Raw genomic sequence first — 24,476 nt, 5'->3', positions numbered from 1 at the left:
GACTAAATATTTAGGAACTATCCCATTAAGACATGAAAGCAAGCACGTAAAGTGTTCCTCGGTTAAAAGACAGCTGCAGTGAAGTGCCTTATGATTTCAGGACATTTATGAAAGGTTGCATTTATGCAGTATAGCTTCTGGGTAACAAAGCAAAAGCTAGATTGGCTCATTCAGTCTCATACTGAAAATCTGCTAAAAAAATAAGCATGTCTCAAGGGGCCATGTTGGAAGAGAAACTACCAAACCTATTTAAGAAAGGGTGCTCTTTAGGATTTGGTTTTGGGACAGCTAGCCACAGGAAGAGGCCTATCCTTGCATTTAATTAGATCTAAGTTGCTTTAACAAAGTTGCTGCCCTGTGAGAAAAACTTGGAATAGACAAAAATAGCTGTATCAGTTAAAGAAAATTATCAAACATACCCAAAAAGAAAACAAGCATCATTCACAAGCGGTTACCAGCACATTGTATGTGCAGACATGCTACATTTACTATAAATACAGTTCACACAGGAATCATTGAATGCTGAAGTTGGACACAACAGCAGTTAATCCAACCCCCTACTCAAGCAAGGACTCTAAATCCAACAGGAAGATACTTTGGAAGGGAGCGAACAGGTGGTGAATGCAACTGCTTGAAGGAAGAGCCAGGAGAAAAAGGAACTCACTTTGTGGTGGAATGAGAATAAGTGCAGTCATTCTGTCTCCTGTTGTCAGCCTTCTAGAATATCTGCAACAGAGAACCTCTTCATCCCCAAAGATCTTCAGAGGAACCCAAAGGTTCTTTTTCAAGAGGCAACTGGACTTTCTTGTTTTTCTTTGAAAACTTCTTCAGAAAATCCAGTTGTCTCTTGAAAAAGTACCTTTGGGACAACTGTGACTTGGATCTCCATAGACATTTACAGGAGGATTTTGAAAAAATACTTATTGAAGCAACATAAGTTTTGTGGTGCAAAACATGGAAAGGAGAGAGGAAGGGAAAGGAACCTAGCACAGACTTACTGGACTTAGTTACAGAACTCTATGGGGCTTCCTAAAAATGTAAACCTTATATTAAGTCCTAATTTCATTTTCTTTCTTGCATATATGAGGAAGAAGGAAACTTTCTTGCAGGTTGCACATTAATTTATAGAGGTCCACTTTGCACAACTCAGTTAACTGGATTAGTGTTTGAGTGGCACTGTTTTCCAAACTTGACAAATTTAAGATGTGTGGACTTCAACTTTCTGAATTCCAGACACTTGTTAATTAAAATTACACTTAATCCTGGACTGGCCTTTTCTTGGAATGCCATTTGTTGTGTACTATATGCAGATAATAGATACATACTATATATAATGTCACACACCCACATTTTGTTGAGGAAAACAGTCTTTAGAAATTGACAAGGAAATCAAGCATCTACAGATAGTCCTTGCTTATCAGCCACTCAGAGACTGTTCAAAGTGGCAACAGTGCTGAAGGAGAGGTACTTGAAACCAGTCCTCAAAGTACCAGCCATTGCAGTGCCTCCACAGTCTCACGATTGCAATTCTTGTGCTTCGGCAACTAGCTTGCACTTAACCACAGTTGCAGAATGTAATGGAATGTGCAGGTGACCTTGGGGAAGGAGAGAAAGAGATGCTGCCTAGGAAACAGGAGAGGCAGGAGTCCCTGACGGATTATCAGTCAGAGAAAAAAAACTTCGGAAGGACCTGCCCTAATTGATCAGGGAATTAAATGTGGCAGTAGGAAGTTTGTACTTTCAGAGTTTCAAGAGTCCGTTAATGCAGCCTTGCAATAAAGTAGAATTAGCTCATCTAACAGTGCTTCCTGTGTGGTTTACCCAGGATGCTTGACAGAGTGTCCCATGGTTAGTTACCATATGTGACTTTCTCTACTGGCTTCTCACAAGGAAAGTCAATGGGGAAGATTTGAAATCACTCTAAATCTCCTTTCCTTCTTTCAGTGTCATTCCTTCTTTCCTGGGCCTCCCTGGATTCGCATGTGCCCGTTGTACTGTTCCCCAACTTACATGTGGGCCTGCACCAGGCTTCACAAACCCCATGTGGGACCCTGAACTTCCTACCTCTGGGACTTCCTCCTTAACAATCTGCACATCTGGGGGTTTCAAGTCAAACTGGGGCTGCCTGGATTGCTGTTGCTAAGTAGTGCGGTCACATTATGTCAATCTTATGACTGCATCACTTAGCGATGGCAATCCCAGTTCCTTGTAGTTTGAGGACTCCCTGTATGTGTGATTTTAAACTTATTTTTCAGTCTAAATCTTCCTTTAGGAGGTCAGTGTGTCTTCAATTTAGCTTACTTTTCCTTTCAGATAATGTTTTCCAACATTACCTCTTTGTGAGTTGCCTCTGCTTTCTTCCTGCCATCCATTCCTGGTTATGGAATGAATCCTAAGCGGTGATAAACCAGTGGATTATTTTGGACTCCATTCTTATTCTTTCAGTTATCTCAAGTTCCTTCAAACCTCCAATATGAGCTGTCGCTCCAAACTCAACTCTGATCATTTCACTCACCCACGTCTTAATTCACACAGGATCTCTACCTCCTTGTACACTTTTTTTCACAAAAAAAGTCATACCCAAGCCAATACACTTGTTCAAAATTCCTAAAGGACAATAAAGGCACTCCTGCATCTTTTTAAAATTTACGTTCGACTGCCTACATGTAGGGGATGACCAGGCTGAGCCTGAGAGAGGAGTAAAACGCATCATCAGTCTTTGAGTCCCTTCATGCTCACAAGAGATTTAAGTCCAGCCCACCTTGAATCCTACTGACTCTTATCTGCCAATTTGCTTTGACTGTTAGTAGTTCAGGTTCTTGTAGAGACGGTTGGCATGCAATAGACCTGTGGTCAATTGAACAGCCTTGCTTCCTGTTCTCGCATCAGACACTGCATTTTCCTAGGATAAACATACTGAATGTTCATAAAGACACATTTCAACAAAGACACCAGACTTGTCTTCCCCCATTCCCATTGGGTGCTTTATTTTTTTGTATCATTTGCATTAGGTAAATCAACTGAAACTCTCAACAAGAGAAAGCTCTTAGCAAAGTAAAGGGAAAATAATAAAGCAATTCTATCAAATAGCCGCAGCACTATGCTTTTATATTTGGGAGAGTATTGAATAACTGAATCCATATGAGAAAAGGAAGAGTATCTTCTAACACAGACTGTGAGGAAAAAGGCACTAGTTTAGATGTGTATCTTAAAAAATAATGAGTCACAATCTATATTCTCAAAATTACATTCAATAATGCTTCTGAAATGCTGTAATATAGAAACTATATTTGAGCTCAACAAAACTTCAATATGACAGAAATCCAAGCATCTAAACAGATTTTTTTTTCAAAGCAAATATATAAAAATCCCAAAGGCTTTTATTTCTAAATAGGTGCAAAAGGTTACATGAGCTTTAAGATACAGTATATCTTGGCAACTAATCATTGATGACACTTGTCCTGGTTTGAATTTGAGTGATCACAGGATGCCTGCACTTAAGAGCTAATTGGCAGTGCACATTTCAGCAGGTATATCCATAGTAGCACAGATTAGGCACAGAATGTAGAAAATGTTTCCAAGACCTCTTTCAGCTTCAATGCTGGAGAAGTTAGTGTAAAGGCAAATCTTACTGAAATCATGAATAATGTTCATAATAGGGAAGTAAATATTAGCTGCTTTTGTTTAGATATGCAATCAATTCTTCAAATGACCACCTGTCCCTTATGTAATAGACTTCAAAAATGTTGCTTCTAATAATTTGAGAACTCTGAATATACAGCATTTGAACAAGTTATGTATAAACCCACTGTACATTTTGAAGCACGATTTGCTAGAATTCTGACATTGCAAAAGCTATGGGCATCAAATTCTGCAAGTACAAGTAGTTCTCGACTTACGACCACAACTGAGCCCAAAATTTGTTGCTAAGTGAAACATTTGTTAAGTGATTTTGCCCCATTTTACGACCTTCCTTGCCACATTTGTTGAATCACTGCAGTTGTTAAATTAGTCAAATTGTTGTTAAGTGAATCTGGCTTCCCCATTGACTTTGCTCGTCAGAAAGTCACAAAAGGGGATCATGTGACCCCGTGACTCGGCAACCATCATAAATATGAGTCAATTGCCAAGCGTCTGAATTTTGATCACATGACTATGGAGAAAAGCGTAAGTGTGAAAAGCGATCATAGGTCACTTTATTGCAATGCCATTGTAACTTTGAAGGGTCACTAAATGAACTGTTGTAAGTCGAGGACTACCTGTATATTAAATTAATGTATATTAAAGCAGTTTAGTTCTCCAATGCACAGGATTTCAAAAAGCTGATTCTACACTGTCATCTAGTGAAAGGCAAAAGTGTGTTCAAATTTGGGCATGTACAGAAACAGCTTAGCAAGAGGCAGTTTTAACCTGTGAAGCAGACATACACAAAGTCTACGCAATAATATACTTTCCACAACTGTGTTTTAATTCCAGAATTGGACACATTGCCCTTTTGCAGGTAAGTTTCTCATTTGTTTCAGGGCAGCAATTCATGAGTATAACTGCACCCCCCACTCATGTGACTCCATCTCTAGCAGGCATGGTGTTTTTGTATAATAATTCACTGGATTTGGGGAATACTACTATAAACATTACAATGTACATATTTCAAATATTTGGATTTATAAAATATCTAATCAGAATATCAGTACCCGCCTCCCATTGCCTAAAGATTTATAAAGCACTTCATTCAAGTGGTCCTACTAATCAAATTCTTTAAATGCATGCATTAAAATATTTTAAGGAACTTTATCTTCCAGACTAATTATTATCTTTACTATGGGCTCCACCTTTAAGGAATATATGTTACTTGATATTTAATACAAACTTAAATTGACATTTACAATCTTTTAAAAACCCTGATGAAACAAGTTATGCTTGCTGAAAGATAGAAGGGAAAAGTCAATTCTAACAGTGTAGTATAGACCCGTGATGGCAAACCTGTGGCATGCAGAACCCTCTCAGCGGGCACGCGTACCATTGGCCCGCGGTCTTCGTAGGTGCTCGAGCACCAGAAAATGGGCCAAAAAACAGCCAAAAAATGGCCAAAAACCAGGCCATTTTGGGGGGTGTTTTCAGGCTGTTTTTTTTTTGGGGGGGGGAGGTCCGAAAAATAGCCTGAAAACATCCAGAAAAACAGACTGAAAAAAGCCCCCAAAATGGCCCAGAAAATACCACCCAAAACAGCCTGAAAATGGCCAAAGACCAGGCCATTTTCTGGGCCGTTTTTGGCATGAAAAATGACCTGAAAATGGTCTGAAAACAGCCAAAACAGCCTGAAAATGCCCAAAAAACAGGCATGCACACCCGCCAGCTGGTCTTTGCTTTTCTGGTGCTCCAGCATGCGCACATGCACGTGTGTTCTAGTTTGGGCACTTGGTGCTGAAAAGGTCCGCCATCACTGGTATAGACTATTGAGTCTGAAATATATAAATCCTGTTTAGCTACTGTTTGACAGTCTTTGATAATCAATGTTGTTTTGGTAGTTTCTCTACACCATCCCCATTTTATTTTTAAATTTTAAAAAGTTGTTTCAGAAAAAGTACATTTGTAGTTTTGATCAAGAAAAACAACATGTAAGGTGCTTCTTGAGCCCACATATTTAGCATGAAGGAAAAATGCTTCTACTCACAGTTAGGAGAAGATTATTCAGTGATCTTCTTTATAGAGTGTCACAATGGAGGACTCCTAACAAAGAGTTTTTTCAGGAGACCCAATAATTGAAAGATTGCAGAACTTACAGATCCTAATACAATTCAGATATAACACGAAACTAGGCTCATCATGATCCCTCATCTAGTTCCATAGCATGTAACCAACTTCAAACCATGTTTACAGGTGGCTGGACAATCCATTTATATAGACAACCATGTAATTTTAATTTAGAGGTAACAAAAGATCCAGTTTGTGTTGGCTGTTCTCTTCAGAATCAGTTTAGAATTATGCCCAGAAATTGTTAGATGAAAAAAAGATCTTAACTATGATTTGCTCCAATATTTGAAGGATACCAGACAATTCTTATTTTGTCAATCCTACATGCAGAGCCACTACTCATATTTTCCCTGAAATGCAACCTATTATCTACAGTGATATGTCTACATACCTATTAAAATGCCATGTTTTTGAGATGTAAAGAAATCAGACCAAGATAAATATTTCAGAATTTTGTCTGCCTTTAATATAATATATAATGTACAATTTAAGTTAAAAAAAACACTGAAAACTTTTAGGAGGAAAATATTTTTAAAACATGGCCGCTTCACCATGCACACACACTTATAAATAGGGATGTGGCTGTGTTCAGAATTAACCTACCTCATTCAAATTGACATTAGATAGCAGTCAGTACACACTTGCCATCAATTAAAGTGATTCTGATCAAGCTCATATGAAGTTCAGCTGTTGTAGGATTTCTCTGACATTTACTCTTACAGCAAAAACTGTGCCTGTCAAGAGTTACAAAGCATCAAAAAGATCTTATTGCACTACATGTGACAACAATCTCCTGTATTCTTCATATGTGTGGCCTGTGGGATTAGGGTGGCAAGAAGGAAGCTTTTCCCTCCCCCCCACTTTTTCCCCCTACAAAGGAAAACATCTAAGCCCAGCTACATTTTGCAAAAACTACAGTACACCAAGTCTGGCAAAAAAAAAAAAAAAGCATGCAGAAAAATGTGTTAATGGTCTGATGAGACTAAGGTTGAATTTTTGGGCATAATTTGGTCAAATTGGACAGATTTGAAACACTTGTGTAAGAAAGTGTGAGCAAAGATTTCCAAGGCAAGATGGGCTATACTGATAGGTTCCAATCCCAGAAGAGTGAATGTTGTCATAAAATCCAAAGATGCTTGAACAAAGTATTAGTTTAAGAAGGCACAGACTTAAACAACCATATTATATGGTTTCTCCCCGCAAAAAAAGATTTCAGTTTGTTTTTGAATTGAATTATAACAGTTTATACGTTAAAGGGGAAAAATTCTGAAGTGCTTTATCTTAGTCTTATTTTTTTACATCTCAAAAACATTTGAGATGACATTTTGATAGGGGTGTGTAGAATTTTTATATCTACTTTATGTGCAGTAAAGGAGAAAAATCTAGACTTTATACTTGTAATTATTTCAATAATTACAATTTTTTTAATGCTAATTCTACAATTAACAGCCTTTCCTGGAACACCTTAGAAGTATACCAGATCAAATTATATTGTAAGTCCTTATTGGGTGATGGATTATCAGTACAATCTGAAGATGCCAATCCATGCCAATTTCTATTCTTGATTCCCTGATCTTGATAGGGAAGATTTGAAGACAAACTTTCTCCACAAAATAGTCTTACTTCCACATGGATAAGGGCATGTAGAATTGAGCTGAAACATATTCCTATATAGATCTTCCATAGTTACATTTTTAAAATTCTGGAATAAGTTTAAAATCCTCTAGTCATTCCAGTAAGACATTTCAAATCAAGCCTGAGTTTGACATAGTTTTTTGTTCCTGTAAGCCCATGTTTACAACTATATTCAAGATTAAAAATGAGACCTCAGCCACACTGAACGATACTGCCCTATCCCTCCTCCATAAAAGTATCTTATTTGTCCTTGTTATGTATTTCATCTCTCCCCCACAAAAGGCTCAGCTAAACTTTCTGTGAATTCTAAATGGAATATCCAGAAACAGCAAGTAATTAGAAGAAAAGTATTTAGGGAACAAGTAAGTCAATTATAGTAGCAAAAAGCAGAGAATGTTAACTAACAAGAGATAAGGTGGTTCTTTAAAGATCAAAGCTCTGACCACCCTCTCTTTGACTGCTAAGATTCAAACAGTTCTGCTTTAAAGATTCTTTCTAAATGAATAGAAATTGGCCTTTTAAACTATGCTTTTAGTTGTGAAGTAAAATCATAGTCAGCCTCCTCTAGGAAGATAATTCATTAATAGAACTTTCAATACTGTTGAAATGTGCAAACTATGTCCTGCTTTAATTAATTTTTATAATTTGTAAGTTTGTGTCAAATGTTTAGAAGCCCATATTTTACTTTGTAAACATTAAGAGCTTTATTCAGTTATTTAAAAGGGAATAAAAGACAGATGCTTTGAAGTGTAAGATGCAATAGCAGTGTTGTGGGTCTCAAAATACTGTGTTTCATTTTAAATGCAATCATACATTTTAATTTTTTCTGCCAATATCTTAATATCACAGCAACTTCTCATACACTTTCTAGCATTGAATAGTCATGAGGAACATTATTTTCCCTAAATGGAGTACTATGGTATCCAATGATATCTCATGAATCCAAATATAATTCATTTATGATTTAAGTTAACTAAACTAAAAGATACACAGCTGCTACAGCTTGCTTTCAAAATGAGCATTTAGGAAATTAAAAAGGGCCTTTTTACCCACTTGCTGTATATTTTACAATATTGCCAGCATAATCATATGCATTCATTCACAAATGAATCCCAATGTGTTCAATTAGGACTTAATCTCAGGTAACTGTAGATATCATTGCCTGAGTATCTAAAATGCACCTGAAGTAATAAAGATACACCTAAAGGCAAAGCAGCTCATGTCTAATTAGTAGACATATACTCTTTCCTTTAAAACACATCCACATAGTGGAGAATCTGCAAGGATGGATATCCCATATAATCTATGCCATGTTAAGGAGAAGGATCCATACTGGGTTTTGGAAATAATTTGCAGTCACATTTATATCTTCACAGTGACGCTAGCTCAGATTATGTTGCACAACCTCTTGTTTTGAAGCAGAACCTTAAATTCTCTTCCCAGCATACAAGAATGGAAAACAGGCAAACTATATAACCAATTAGCCTGCACAATCAACATTTTTGTTGGGCTGTCAACATCCATACTTAAGGTTCCTAAGTTTTAATATATTATAAATAGTCTAGTAAGAATTACTGCATTTCCCCATAACTCATTCAGCTGGACTTAAATGGCCATAAAACAGTCAGACTTATGGTAATATAGAGAAGTAACATAATCAGCACTTGTCAACTAAACAAAAGCACACTGCGTAGGAAAGCAGTGCCATTTTAAAATCTCTCTTAAGAACTAGTCAAAGTAAAATATACATAAAGGTAAAAGCTTTACTTAACAGTCTCATTACCTTATTATAACAGTTATCGTGTTTTTGGCATTAAAACATTCAATTATAGATAGAACCTGTTTTGTCTGTATAATAGATACACGCTTTTGATAACGTTTTCATCTCAATATATAGCACTCTACTGAATGTGAAATTCAAAGTCTGTTTTTTAACTGATTGTTTTAAAACTCTTCAAACCTTAATGCTATTTTTTAAAAAAATTCAAGTAGAACTGTGCACCAACAGAGAATTTTAAGAATGGCAAATGTTCATGATTGTTGTTTAAAATCTAGCATTTCAGAATGTTAATTGCTAAACAATTTCATTTATGTTGTAAGGTGCTAACTGTGGCAAATGCAATTTTACTAAGTAACATAAGGCAGTTCAATGGATATACACTGATATCAATTTCTGTTATATCTCTTTTCGCCAGGCCACATGCATCAATTTTCCTTTTTCCTTTCAATCATGATAAAAAAGATGAAGATTAAGTTGTTTTCTGAAAAAATAAGAGATTCAGGGCAGAAACACTGTATATTTAAATTTGTTGAGATCACCGAAGCATGTTTCAGTGATGTCCAAGTGTTAATTCAAAGTGGGGTTTGAAACAGCAAATCAGATTGTTTTTTACTTTTCATCCAACAAAATTGGTGCAAAGACACTTTAAACAATTTACTTCTAACCTTTTGGTCCAAATACATAAAATATGCATTATTTACAGCTGCTTTCTCCTTTTGCAAATGCAATGCTTTAAAACACATTGTAAAGCATCTTAGTAAAAATATTCTACTGGTAAAAGTATCTAAATAGGAAAACCCTAACCATACCACAGGCTCACTGGTTGAGTCAGAATATGGATTTGCCAGTAGTTGTTAAAAATACAAAGAATTCATGGAACATTGATACAGAATCCATTATCTGTTTTACACTGAAGTGTAGGCAAAACCTCACTTCTTAAGAATTTTTCCAATGTAAGACGGAGGTTCAAAAGATATTAAAGAAACACTGAGTGATTTTCATCCTTTTTTACAATATTACTATAGGATTTGATTTAAAAACAAAACAAAACACTGATGACCAGTTCTAATTTCTTAAAATGAAAATCCATTATTTATAAATTCAGGTACGTCCAGCTGCATCATTTCTTAGAAGGTGAACATTCCAAGGAATGTCAGGTGATATGAATTCACAAGAACAAAGCACAAATGTCCACCAGTTATTTATATTATTCATAAGTGTATACAACCCAAATTTCCATCTTGAACCAACTCCTCTCTGCACTGCGTTAAGTAAAAGAAGCTGTCCTATGAATCAAGAAGACAATAAAAGGAAGTTTTTCACCTAAGCTTCAGCTACAACTGGTATGTGCTTAATTTCTGTAAATCTTTGTGCAAGGTCTAGGTAATAACCTTCTTTCAGAATATTAAAGAAACTGAAGTTTAAACTCAGAGGTGATCAAGGTCTACTCTTCAGCTATCTTCTTCCAGCGACACACAGTGCACTCTACCGAGCTCAAGATCAAAGCACTTCAGTGGATTTATCGATCATCTACAAATTGGTGCTGAGAACAAGGATGTGACCACAAGGTTTGTTTTCTTAACCTAAAAATATCCATCGTCTTTAGTTTGATTTGGGGTAGATCTTTTCATAAAAAAAGTTTTGTGCCAGAATATATAGCTCTCCATCTTTTTCTCGAACTGCATGGGCTCTGACAAATTGAAATTGCTCAAGAGCAAATTCATAGAACTCATTCTCCATTTTCCAGATTTCAGACTGCTGGAGCTTTGCAATGGTTTCTTTTGTGGGGAGCTTCTTCTCTGTCGTTTTCCTAAGGTGAGACTTTTTACCTAAAAAATAAATAAATCACAATTTCATTGGGTCATCGTGTAAATATTCTCATGACTGTTCAGCATGGACCATAAATTTATGGAAGGATGCACAACGTGATTGTTTTAGTCTGTAGGTTTCTAAATGGATATGAAAAGTGACAAAATTTTGACCAAGATTTATTAAGTTTTGGGAAGTGAGTACCAACTTTAAGGGGAAAAAACAAAAAAGAAGTTGTATTCTTGTCACTGCTAAAGGGCTTAATTATTGAAACCATAAAGAGGGAGGGGTGATTGCAGAAAACTGGATTTCTTCTTATCACATTCATTTTTCTATTTCAATCATGATTAATACTTAATTAGAAATTCAGCAGTACTGATAACAAAACTAATAAAAACACAAAGCAATTTGTGTTTGGGTGACTTGTCATAATATAAATATTTTGTCTTAAAGTATCTTTTAAGACAAAAGGACAAAGTCATTTATTATAGGAATATATCACAAAACTTATATGCACTTAACATATAAGCTATACCATATAGTATATTATACTATATTCTCACTATCAAAACTAACTCCTTATGTTCTACTCTCTAGCCATAATTATGAAATAATAATCAAAGTCAGACTACAAACTACAATGAACTTAAAGCAAATAGTAAATGTGACTCCTATCAAATGGTGTGAAAAATGTTTAAATTCAAAGTAGGGAACTGGGAACAGGCCATTTCAATCATTTGTGGAGTGTTTTAAACTTGAGACACTTCCAACAAGATTAAAACAGTTCATTTCCAATAGAAAATAACTGTTTTCAGCTTGACATGTGGTGTTTCAAATTCCAAATTTGACATACATGCATGCTTTGAAGCACCTTTTCCCCTTTCACTCCCAAGCACTGCACAGCCCTGTTACATATAGCTGGTAACTTAACATTATATTTGCCATCTAGAAATGCAGTCTAATCCTAAAGGTGATCTGGTCTATTTCCTATTTACTATTACCAGGTACGAAGTTTTACTTTCTTTTTTCCAGTAATATACTGGTAAATCCCTGAAAACTTGTAGACCTCTTTAAATTATGATGAAAAGGTTAGGTCTACAGAGCCTGTGGTGGGATGTGGTGGCTCAGTGGCTAAGACGCTGAGCTTGTCATTCAGAAAGATCAGCAGTTCGGTGGTCCCAGCTTCTGCCAACCTAGCAGTTTGAAAGCATGTAAAAATGCAAGTAGAAAAATAAGGGAAGGTAACAGCATTCTGTGCGCCTTCAGCGTTTAGTCATGCCAGCCACATGACCGCGGAGACATCTTCAGACAGTGCTGGGTCTTCGGCTTTGTAGCACCACCCCGTAGAGCCAGAAACGACTAGCACGTATATACAAGGGGAAACTTTACCTTTACGTTTATTTACAGAGCCTGAAAGGCTATGGCAAAGCCATTTATGTTTTATTTTGTTTTCAGCAAAGTAAAATAAAAGATAGATATGTATGTAGATGCAAAAGGAAGAATTGGAAAAAGACACTGGTATTATTATAATCTCACTAATAACTGCAAAACTTTCTGTGCACACAACTGTGCCCAGACCAAAATATATATATCTTCAGCAGAAATGCTTTTGGAGAATTGGAGTGGCGGGGGGAGAGAGAGGAGGAGCAGTAAACCAAACAACATTTGGGTAGCATATAGCAGTGACAGGGGAAAATAGTGCTCAGAAGATTAGAAAAGTGGATGGGCTGTTTATGGGTGAAATGAAAGTAGTGCAGGCTAAGAGATGATGCGAAGGGAAAAGAAGATGCAGAGATTGGAGAGGCAATCAGGCCAGCTATATGCATCATGGCCAAGCAGCTAAAGGTAACTAAAAAAAGAATTAGGGGAAGATTCAGAAGGAAGGGGGGGGGGGGGAGCAGTGAAACATGCCGCACTTGAAGCCAAAAAGATAGGCAAGATCTAAAGGAGTATGGACAGAAAAGCACTGAGAGACTGGCAAGGGAGCTAGTGCTTAGACCAAGCACTGGAAGCCTTCTTCTGCAAAAGAGCCAGAAGCCATGTGCCCCCCACCTTGCCCGCTCCTCTTGGCACTTGGGAGGACTCTTTGGGGGAAAATCATACATTGCTTTGTGGGAAAAAGGAAGGGAGGAGTGGTCAAAAATAAGAGTGTGTTCTGCAGAGTCTCAGTATGCTTCTGGTAGTTGGAGAAAGTAATGCTTATGGAGGGAGGAGGAAGAGATCTCTGCAGGTATGCAATAAACACATATGTATATTTGTATACAGATTTATAACCCATTCAAATTGTTAGAATTCATTAAAATAGTCTGGGTCTACACCAGTCTAAGATAAAATTGCTAACTAGAATTTTTTGGTAACAGCCAGGAAGACATGATATTTCTTTTGGAGACTACTGGCTGGATGATTAGGGGTAGCAGGCTAGGTCCAGCCCCTTAAGCCTCGGTTGCTGGTCAAGTTGTCTGGCTTAAGTATGTAGTGGAAGAGCAGAGAGGAACATAAACTTTGCCCTACTCAGCCTACAACAGATCAAAATGCTGTGATCTTTCATTTTGCTTTGAATCACACCCCAGCCAATCAATTCAGCAGACTTTGCGAAGTGCTATGTATGTATTCTGTATATAAAACACATTTTCAGTTTTATACACAGCCATAATACACAGCTTGTAATTCTTTCAGGAATGGAATAATGAAAATCTCAGAAAAGATGCCGTGCTTTCTCCTAAAAAGAAATGCATACACACAGAAGAGACATGATGTAGTTGAGGGGCGATGAAATACCTGTTCGATATAATTCTGTAGCACCCCTGAAGAAGCGAGGCAAAGCTGCCTCCAGCAACATAACGAAGTCTTCAAGCTCTTCAGTAACTCCCACTAGGAAATATTCATTAATCAAGTTGTATTTGGCTTGTTCCAAAGCCCATCTGCTTCCCACATTCCTAAAATGATAAAAAGTAATTACAGGATGGTTTTGATGTCTGCCAAGAATTTTGGTTCCCTTCATTTAGATATTCTCACACCAGGCTAAAATAATGGCTTAAGCTGTTATTTTTGCTCAGGCAAGAAAACAAAGTTTCAGCCACACACATTTTTAATTTCCTTTGCTTTTTTCCCCCTGCTCCCCAGTTTTTGCTCTCTTCATTGCCTAGGTTAGATGTCAAAAGATTTACAGCTCTGATTTCTAACTTCTTAATGGCGCAAATGCCTTTTTAAAATGTGCTATAGAATGGGGAAAGTTTTGCTGTTATACTAAAACAGCCAAGAGTATAGTTTTGAATCAGATGGAAAAAAGATTCAGAGAACATTTGAGTTGTTCAACAGTTTCCCACAACAACCATAGCATTTTAGTAAGTCTACATTATAAGCAAAAACAAAGATATTTCCTATTATCCTTCTCATCTTTCCTATTATCTTCTACTGTTGGTTTTTTTAATGATTATATTATTTCATTGTTTGTATGTACACTGAGAGTTTATGCACCGAAGACAAATTCCTTGTGTGCCTACACTTGGCCATTAAAGAATATTTCTATATTCTATTCTCTTTTTTTAAAAAAATTAAACATTCTGCTGACATTTAATACTCAGAAAGTAGTTGCTCATGCCTTGCACTGAATAAATTGTCTGAAGAAATGATCATCAACACTTTATATACTAAAACATTGTTGGAAATTGGTTATACTTGAAGTGACCTCCAGACACTACATGTTTGGAGCATTATCATGACAAACCCTCTTGTTTACTCCTTTTTTCCTTTACTGATAAATTCACAGTGCAGCAAGTTTTTAAAAATGCAATTCAATTGTGCCTATTTCTATCAGTGAAAATGAAAAATAAGCTTAGCTCCTTGGTCAAATACTTGTTTGTCTAATACCAAAACCTCCATCTTCTCTTAAACAGTTTTTAATCGGGATATTCAATCACTGACATGCCAGTTTAGAAAGGGCAGTTTAGTTTGAAAATGGCATATAATTCTCTAAAGCTTTACTCCTTGGAAGATGAGCTACTTTTATTAATTAAGGCTCACCATCATCACCACCAGCAGCAGCCTGAATTTAAATTTCTGGTACCCGTTATATATAATTATATACATTAATTATATATAATTAAGGATAAATATCTTATGTAGTGTCATATTCTTACCAGCATTCAGAGCTATGCCCACAGAAAAATGGTATTTGAAGCCAGAGTTTCTCCGGAGCACAATCTGAGCCTCCAGCTGCTACACATTCGTCAAAGGTCTAGAGGGAAAAAAACCCAAAGAAACTCAAAAGTAAGCTATAAACTTCTTTCTTGCAGATGAAACTTTTCAATATGATCAAATTGTTAAATAAGGGATATCAGAACAATAGCAAAAGGTCCCATTTCTACAACTGTGTCTGCGTATAACAACTATGTTTGCAAGTCAATCTCTATTGGGTTCCAACTGTAGATACTATTTCAATGATACAGACACTTGAGAAGCAAATGTTATCTGCAGGGATAACAACAGAAATAACTAGAAATGAAAGTTAAAATGGCTCATGGGAATATGGACAAAACATGTTAATTTTAAAAAGTGGATTATTTTATATTAGCAGGAACCAATCTGAATGTACTATATTTGTTGATTAAAAAGATGGCCTGTTGGTAATCAAGTTATAATATTGCTACTGCAGTAGATGGGGCTAATTTTGAAAGTTCTGAATCCTCCTATACAAAAGTTAACTACTTAGTACTTTCTAACACTACCGGAGCAGAATCCAAACAAATGTTGCAGAACCATCCGTAACCAATGCAAAATCCAAGTAGCACAGAGGGTGTGATATGATTACCACCAAGCAAGTACAAGTGTACATCAGCAAGAAATGTGTGATCAGGAAGAGATTTTAAGGCAGCATTAGTTATAGCTGACTGATCAACTGGATCACAACCAACTTCCTTCTTGCCTAAGAAACTCCTTAGGCATTATAGCAAGAGTAGGGCCTCTGGACTGAATTCTCCAAGTAATGCTATAATAAAGAATCTCATAAGTAGACTGCATCTGGCTTAAAGGGAAAGGCATTTCCTGAATACGGTTAACATGGCACCAAAGCAAAAGGAAGATGCAAACAGTCTGGCTGAAATGGATCCATGGATTGTTGTAGTGTTCCTGTAACATAAAATGAAGACCCAGCTGAGGGTGCCTAAGGATTTACACGATCCATGTTTTGTATACCTAAATAGGAGGAGTATTATCAGTATATACATGCTCTATGTACATTGCTTCACATGCAGTAGTTACGAAAAATAGACAAAGAAGGCTCAACTCATTGGGACTTCACAAAAGTGGGACAGGACTTCGGACTTCATTTCATATTTCTTGGCTGAACTACCTATACTTGTGCGTCCAACAGTTTAACCTAATTTCGTTCTGAGATGATAGTGATAATGTCTCATAATATTCAACCCCAATGTATGAAATATTATCCTGGGAAGTGATGACTATATTACTTGCAGTTTGAAGAATTCCAGTCCATGGCTCTCTGCAATACATGACAAAGGTTTTATGATTCAGCATTAACTGATTTTAATATTATCCCACCAGACTCAGGTTAATGCTGAACAATTAAGGATCTTCATGCTAACCTTCTCTGTATCGTTCCAATTTTAGTATATGTGCTGCCGAAGCGAGCACGAACAATTAAGGATCTTCACACAATTCTTAACAGACTGCACTCTGCTCATGGTATGAAGCATCCAGATATTTACTCAGAGAGGAGAAGGTATCAGAAGTGTCCTTGGGGGAGGGTCAATAACAAAAGTAGTGTTGCACTGGGTAAGCGCCATCTCTTTTGTGCACGTTTCATTACAGTGCCCACACATATAAAAGGCACAAGGATTGTATTGTGCCACCATGACATTACTTCCATCATTTTGATAAAACCTCTTACGCTACAGGATGCTTGTGACAGACATCTTCAGTTAGTCTACACATATTACTTTATTTAATTGTCAGCAGGTGAAAAGGTAAAGCTAAGAAATCCAGGAAAGAGCTGGACAAGCAAGCATGTTAACAATTTATAGCAGAAACCTCTAACATGAGATAGCCAACCTAAGATCTTCAATAAAGGATTATGGGGAAATAAAAAAAAGAAATATATGGAGGAGTACTTTTTTTAAAAAAAAGCTCATCCTGCTCTCATGAACAGATGTTTTTAAAAGATCAAAAATTTTCACAGAAAACATTTGTGAATGGAATGAGAACTTTTGCTCCAATTTTGGTTTGGAACATTATCGTCTTATGTTTTTCATTTAGTTCATAAATTACATAGTTAAAACTAAGCCACAAAGAAAGTGAATAAGATATACTTTTACTTTTTTATCCCCTTGCTTTCGCCTTCGGAGTCCAGGCCTGTAATCATCACCAAAGCGCAGGAAGTAATAATAAGAAACCAGCCGTTCTATAGGATCTCTTATGACATTGATGTATATTGGTTTCTTCTTAACACCAAATCTGAAACAGGAAAGATAATCCAATTGACAAATCAAAACGTTTCCTGCATGATGTAAAAGTGGATCCGGTATCAAGTTTATTTCAAAAGAGTGTTCCTCTCCCCCCATATTAATGTATTTAGGAAAAAACAATAAGCAGACAATATGTTTTCCATTTCAAGGGTCTTTTAAGAAGGTTCACAGTCGAGATAGTTTTCAAAGGAAGGTCACCAGACCTTATCTTAATACATTCCATTTTACTGGATTTTAAACATGTATATTTGATATTTACATATAGATACTCACTTTATTTTGTCTAACAAGAATTATCAGCAGAAGCCTTGTCTGCTTCCAACAGATGCAACCTTTTAAAACTATACTTTGCAACAAAGAAGATAATGCAGCTGGGATTACTATAATGACCAAATGGAGGAAAGGTATGAGGGTGAGGGAGGTGTTCAGAAATAGTTTGTGGTTTGATAAAGCCGCCCTTTTAAATAAATATTAAATAAATTTGATAAAATCCTGCCTTTTAAAAGATTGTGGCAGAAATGATAATTAAGCTTGATGAATACTGGAAGCTGGAAAAATGATAATTAGCTATATTCAACAGAGGAAAAAACCAGATAGGATTGGACTGAGCACAATAGTTTTGTTCTTTCATTAGCACCTTCTTTTAAGGAATCTATATAATGTTCTTGTGAAAATGTCTGTGTTTCTGTGTGTGCAAGCCTTTGACTCCTATAGACTGCCTGGATAAGGCCCTGCAATTTCTTGGCAAGATTGAGGAAGTAGTTTGCCACTGCCTCCCTCCTAGGGCAGGGACAGTAAGTGTCTGCTCTAAGATCACCCAACTGTTTTTGTGGCCCAAGGCAGAATTTAGTACAAAATAAAGCTTTCATCATATTGTGCATGCAGGTAATCTTCTACTTACAGCCACAGTTGAACCCAGAATCTTGGTTGTTGAATGAAGTGGTCGTTAAATGAGAGGTGTGACTATTTTACTCAATTACCATAATCCTGGCCCTTCCAAATTGCAGTTGTTAAGCCACGGTACAGTCATTATGCAGAGTGCTGGACAGAGAGCCCAGGTGTGGTGAGGCTGAGAGAAGGCCTATCCCCATTTTCCCACCAGGGAAAATGATTGCAAGAATGGCCAAGGCCTATCTTCCATTGCCCCAGAATATAGGAAAGGTGTGTGCTAAAGTGGGATATACTAAGCAGCAAGTTAGAGATTATTGTTTAACCTAAATGGCCCTTTGCAATCTGTTCTGTGAAACATTGCTCAAAACTAGCTTTTGTATTGCACATTTCTAATAGAGTTCACCATTCTCCACAAGAGGTGGGGAAATTTTTAAATGCTTTGCAGTAAGTGTAAGAGCAGCCACAAAACTGTGCAGGCCCAAAAGTGTCAAGAGCAGACCATCCGGTCATGCTTTTGTTGCTACTCTTGATTTTGTTGTATGTATTAAGTGCTTTTACTATGTTTATCATTTTCTTCATACTAGAACTTGTCGCAGGGTGTAAACGCAACAAACATATTCTAAGACTAAACCTTCTTTTGCAGCAAAGGAAAAAGAGACGAATCAAGGTCTCTCTTGAACATGTTTCTCAATTCATATTTCTCATTCCTTGACTCAAGCGGAAGTACCAGCTCAGCTCTGCATGTGGGAAGGCAATGCTCAGGAAAGAGGAGCAGAAGGGAAACTAATTGCTAAAAATTATTCCTCCTATACTTTATATCCTCTTAGGGGAGGAACAGCCTAACATATGTTATTTTTATGTTATCTATGAATGTATATAGCCAACACAAAAAAGAACAGGTTTGGCTTTCTTCAGTAGATGGGAGAGATGAATCAGCACTTCTATGAAAGAGACCCAGAAGATATCAAGATCTCTTAGATTTCAATCATGATAAAATTTAAACACGAAGAGAATCCTATCAGTAAGTTAGTACTGAACAGTTATATTTCAAAGAACATGAAAGCAACAAAACTGATTAAAAAAAATTCTTGTACATATCAACTCATTATCCTGTTTGATAAAATTTCTACAATATATATTTACCACAGCTGTTGCAAAACTTTTTAACTTCATTTTAATTTTGTATGAGTGCATATTGAATCAAAGCACTAGGGGAGAGTTTGCTAAGGAGGATAAATAAACAGTATTCAGAGACTGTATATTTCTCCCCTCAAAGAACATCACACCATACCATGTTACTCAAAAAGATCAAAATACTTCACTATTATTTTAAAAACCAAAATCACAAATATAAGAAAACAAGCTATTTGTCAATGCTGAACTAAACCTGGTTGTCAATGCTGAACTAAACCTGACAGGAGCCATTTCCCTAGTTCATCATTGCTATGCATTATGGGAGAGGGAGAAGGTTGAAATGCCTTGCTAGACAGAACATATATGTTTTTTGTGGGAACCAAGGTCATCTCCCAGGTGATGGGAAGAGGAGAGTGCCTGAGGAGCCTGCCAATTAACCTAATTGGCCAACATGACCAGTGACACTTGGGGAAGGGGTTATTGCTGGCTTTAATTATGCTAAAACTGCTGGAAAGATTCCGAGTTGGTTTTCCACTAAGTGCGCCGATATGATGTACCCAATAAAGAAGTCCTTTGAGGAAACAAGTGGTCTCGGAGTTCTACTTGCCTGGGATTGTTAGTTGGAACCTTGACACTATTTAGAGGGCAAGCACAGTCATTCAAACGAAAAAACTAAAGTATAGGACAGTCCTGGGGAAAATATGCCTACAAATGTAAATTGCGATATTGTTTTGTTTCTTTCTTGAATAAGAGGTCTTAAGTTTCAAACTATAAATAACTTATTGAATAAAGAAATACTTATATAGATGTTCAAAATGTTATTATTTCATTACATATTCAACACAAGAGATGCATTAATACTGTATGTTACACTTCTGAATTTGGAAAAACAAGACAATTTTATACTCAGGTTTCTTCTTGGAGATTGAGAGTAGGGAGCTCTTTCTTGGTATATAATATTTCAACCTTTTTTTGCCATTGTTGACTGCACTATTATGTGATACTATGTTTCATTAGTAATTACAGTAATTAATCCAGTAATTACAGGAGGATGAGGCAACATCATCAGTATTTATTATGGACAGATAGCTGAAAACATTGAGATAAGCTAAACGTGGCTAAGTTTTTAACTAGGAATATCTTATATTTTATATTCTATAACAATACTTTGAACAGACTTTGCTATAATTATTAGTCAATGTATATATTTATGTGTTATATTTAGGTCCTATCTTTCATAATTAGAATGTACGAATTTTACACTGATACTATGAGACACTGGTAAGTAGAGATAAGAGTAAAATCTCCAAGTCAGGCTCAAGTCCTGGCAACTTCAGCAATACTTCAATTAATTTTCTTAGCAATATCACAGAAATGTTCTTCAAGGTCTCATTCTAGTCAACAGACCTGGAGTTCTGAGTTGGAAATTACAATAAATTAGGATTATTGCAAGTATTTGAAAATGGTGTTTTAAAAACAATATATTAGGATTATTGCAAGTATTAGAAAATAATATCAACTTTTTGGAGGTTGCCATTTTTTACACAATTACCAAAATAAAACAGAGAAAACATAGGGCAGGGAACACACACACACATGGACACTTTTTCTTAACTTGCTTTAAAAGCTACCATGCTTTCAAGGTTAAGCAAAATTGAGAATCAAACAAAGACTACAACATATAAGAGCCGTGATGACATGGTGCTTACAATGCAATATTGCAGGCTAATTCTGCCGACTGTCTGCAGCTCGATCCTGATCAGCTCAGGGTTGACTCAGATGTCCATCCTTCTGACGTTGGTAAAATGAGGACCCAGATTGTTAGGGTCAACATGCTGACATTTGTAAACAACTCAGAGAGTGCTGTAAAGCACTATGGAGCAATATGTAAGTGCTGTAAGACTAAGTGCTATTGCTATTGTTATAAGCAGAAGGAGCTGAAGAAAATATGAAAAACTATCATATTCAACATATATGCCTAGTATTCTTAAAACAAATGTTCAAACAGAAATTTCATGCACTCAAAAATAGATCATACTCAAGATATTATATGCCAGTCCTCTTGCTCTCTGTCTCAGACATTATCAGAGTACAGACAAGCATCTGTGGAGGGACTGGGGGTATGTGTGTCCTAAAATGATGTAAGTTGTGTTGTAGCACTGCAATGCAAGCCCTGCCCTCTTTTCTATATGTGTTGCATACCGGGCACTCACTCTAAGGTGTGGAGTTTCTGGCCCAATGCTATGCTGCCTTAATCATTCTGATAAAAGCAGCAAAAACCTATGGGGTACAAAGGAACAGCAACAGTGCTTGTAATCTATTTCAACTGCTCAATACACAAGTTTCAGAGGAAACTGCTTTATACAAGATATAGCAAGAGGTTAACTAGCATATAAGTAGACATTTATTGTTTTGACTCAGAGAGTGGACTGCACATGTATTCCACCTTGTGCTATCCAAATGTATTTGGAGTGCAACTGCCAAACTTTGAGTCAGCAAGACTGTAAATTACGCTAAATGGAAAATTAAGCATTGTAGTGTCAAGACATTATAAAGAAGTAATATTTGTCAAAAGAAAGAGAATCTGATGTCACTGAACCAATACTATTACTGTCTATCCTATAGGCTTAAACAGCTGACCATTGACTTTTAAAGAGAGGTTCTCTTCCCATAGTTGGAATGTTACAATGTACATTAAATGTACCATTTAACTAGCTCAAATAATAGCACAGATAATGCTACACTGAATAGAAGGCAACTCAGCAATTATATAATCATGGTGGAAAACATTTAATGTTAAAACTAACAAGTTCATTTCTATAAAAAGAAAATAGCCACAAGTCTGGAGCATCTAAAATATTTTGCAACATCAGAAATCCTTTGAGAGGGAATAGGCAGTCAGTCCCAAAATTTGAGGATGGGCTGACAGTTTAATACCACCTGTAAAGTAAACAAAATTCAGACTTCTGGAGAAGCTCCAATGATTGCAACGGAACAAAGAATTTGCAAACAAATTAGTGCTTCGAAATTCCTCTCCAGATAAAGGGGAGGACCTGAGATCGCCCTTAAGTGCTGTATACCAGGGGTCCCCAACCACCGGGCCGCGGACCGGTACCGGTCCGTGGAGCACTCTGTACCGGGCCGCAAAGAATTTTTTTTTTAAAAAAATGGCGGCTTTCTTCGCCTTCGGTGAATGCTGCTGGGGATCAGGGATCAAGGACACAAATGAAAGAAGGGGAGGGAGGAAGCAACCAAAGCCTGTCCTGCTCTCCAGCTCAGTGGCTTCGGTTTCCTCCCGCCTCGTTCCTCTCTCAGTCGCTCTCTTGCTCCTCCACCAGCCCAGGAAGAAACTGCTTCAAAGAAGCCGGGGGGGGGTTTCCTGTCGCCACAGCTCCTCCGAAGCGCCCGTTCACCCCCACCCCGCCCGCCCACGTGCGGTTCAATCCAGTGCTCCGTTCTGCCTGCCTGCCTGCCTTCGTTTCTGGTTGATTCGGAGCAGCTTCGGCTGAGAATAATAACTATTCGCCTCTTTTTATCAGCCGAAGCTTCTCCGAATCAACCAGAAACGAAGGCAGGCAGGCAGGCAGAACGGAGCACTGGATTGAACCGCGGGCGGGCGGGCGGGGGTGAACGGGCGCTTTGGAGGAGGTGCAGCGACAGGAAAAGCCACCCCCCCCGGCTTCTTTGAAGCAGTTTCTTCCTGGGCTGGATGTTAGAGGTCCATCGTAGCTCTGAATGATCCCTAAACAAGGACTACAGGAGCTTCCTAGGGAAAACACACTGACTAAATGCTCCTCATTCAATTCCTGTTTTCACCAAACAGAGATAAGAGAAACATCTGCATGAAATTTTGTAGCTACACAGCTGGGCAAGACCTAGAACTAGAGAGACTGCAGTCAGGTGTCTTTAATGCTAGTTGTAGGGTAAACATAAAGTTTTGGGAATGGAAAATAGAATCCCCCCCGCCAGTCCTTGAAAAAGTGTTTCTGCTTGAAACTGGTCCCTGGTACAAAAAAGGTTGGGGACCACTGCTGTATACTGAAGTTCCTTGTGAGGAAACTACAACAATGGCCGCTAGGTGATTTGAGAGCTTCTGGAGCCAAAAGAAACTCAGCTTTGCCCAAGCCATGGTTGAGAGCATTCAAGCGGACACTGGTTTCACCAACTTTCTTAATCATTTCTGGAAATTGTTTATTAACTGCTTTGAGGCTTTTAAGAACTTTCAGAATGACAAGTTTCAATATTGGACCTGGTGTTTCTCCTTCAATCCACAGGGAAAGAAGTTTCAATTTTGAATAAATTGTTTTGAAATAAACAGCAAAAAGGTAGTTAGAACATTGATTTTAGAAAGTTACTAAGGGGCCAGATGGATTGAAAATGAGATTTTGAAATGATAAGAATCCTTCTTGTGTTTAAAATCCTATTAAAATATATAGGAAGATATAGAATATATATGGGAAGAAGAGATTTGTTGTTGCATTTTTAGAGAAAATAAGTTACTATGTAAAAAGGAAAAAGAGGAATATAAAACTTATTTACTTACTTAAGGTTAAATATATACCTTCTTACGGTATTTCTGATAAATTTTAATGGACTTTTACTGATTAGGAGTGAATGATGATGCTTTATAACTTGGTTACTGTCTTAAGATAGGAGAAGAGAGATCCTTTGTTGGAATGTTAGAGAAAATAAGTTATTAAAATCATTCTTAGTTGTCTTTATGTTAGGAATATATACACATGCGTGCGCGCGCACACACATACATATACACACACATTCAAGATTTAACTATCAGGAAAATAATTTTTCTGAATTAATTTCTCTGACTATTCAGACAAGATACATTTTTGTCCCCCAAAATCTGAACAAGGCAAGGATATGTTAAGAAAATGAAAGAGGAGATTGAGGCAGAGAGAAATAAAACTGGAAGGAGAAAACCGGTATTTGCAATTCTTTATATGGTGCAATTTCTGATCTTGACCATTAGAGGG

The 24,476-nt window shown here is 37.0% G+C and overlaps 1 protein-coding gene and 1 pseudogene across 1 annotated transcript in view; both read right to left on the bottom strand.

The window, feature by feature from the left end:
• Positions 1-8,191: 8,191 nt before the first annotated feature.
• The window catches only part of HS2ST1 (heparan sulfate 2-O-sulfotransferase 1), a 100,588-nt gene continuing 84,303 nt past the window's right edge, over positions 8,192-24,476 (bottom strand). The window contains exons 4-7 of the mRNA XM_026674140.2: positions 17,311-17,449; positions 15,118-15,215; positions 13,757-13,914; positions 8,192-10,998 (exon numbers count right to left, since the gene is read on the bottom strand). Of these exons, the coding sequence (XP_026529925.1) occupies positions 10,772-10,998; positions 13,757-13,914; positions 15,118-15,215; positions 17,311-17,449 (622 nt within the window). The 3' untranslated portion in view covers positions 8,192-10,771. The remainder of the gene's footprint in view (positions 10,999-13,756; positions 13,915-15,117; positions 15,216-17,310; positions 17,450-24,476) is intronic.
• Positions 16,573-16,630, bottom strand: LOC113416350 (U6 spliceosomal RNA; annotated as a pseudogene).

Source organism: Notechis scutatus, chromosome 3 (genome assembly GCF_049901735.1).
Source record: "Notechis scutatus isolate UNSWTSFEM ecotype Mainland chromosome 3, rNotScu1.2, whole genome shotgun sequence".
Taxonomy (NCBI): Eukaryota; Metazoa; Chordata; class Lepidosauria; order Squamata; family Elapidae; genus Notechis; species Notechis scutatus.
This window is presented reverse-complemented; position numbering and strand designations above follow the sequence as displayed.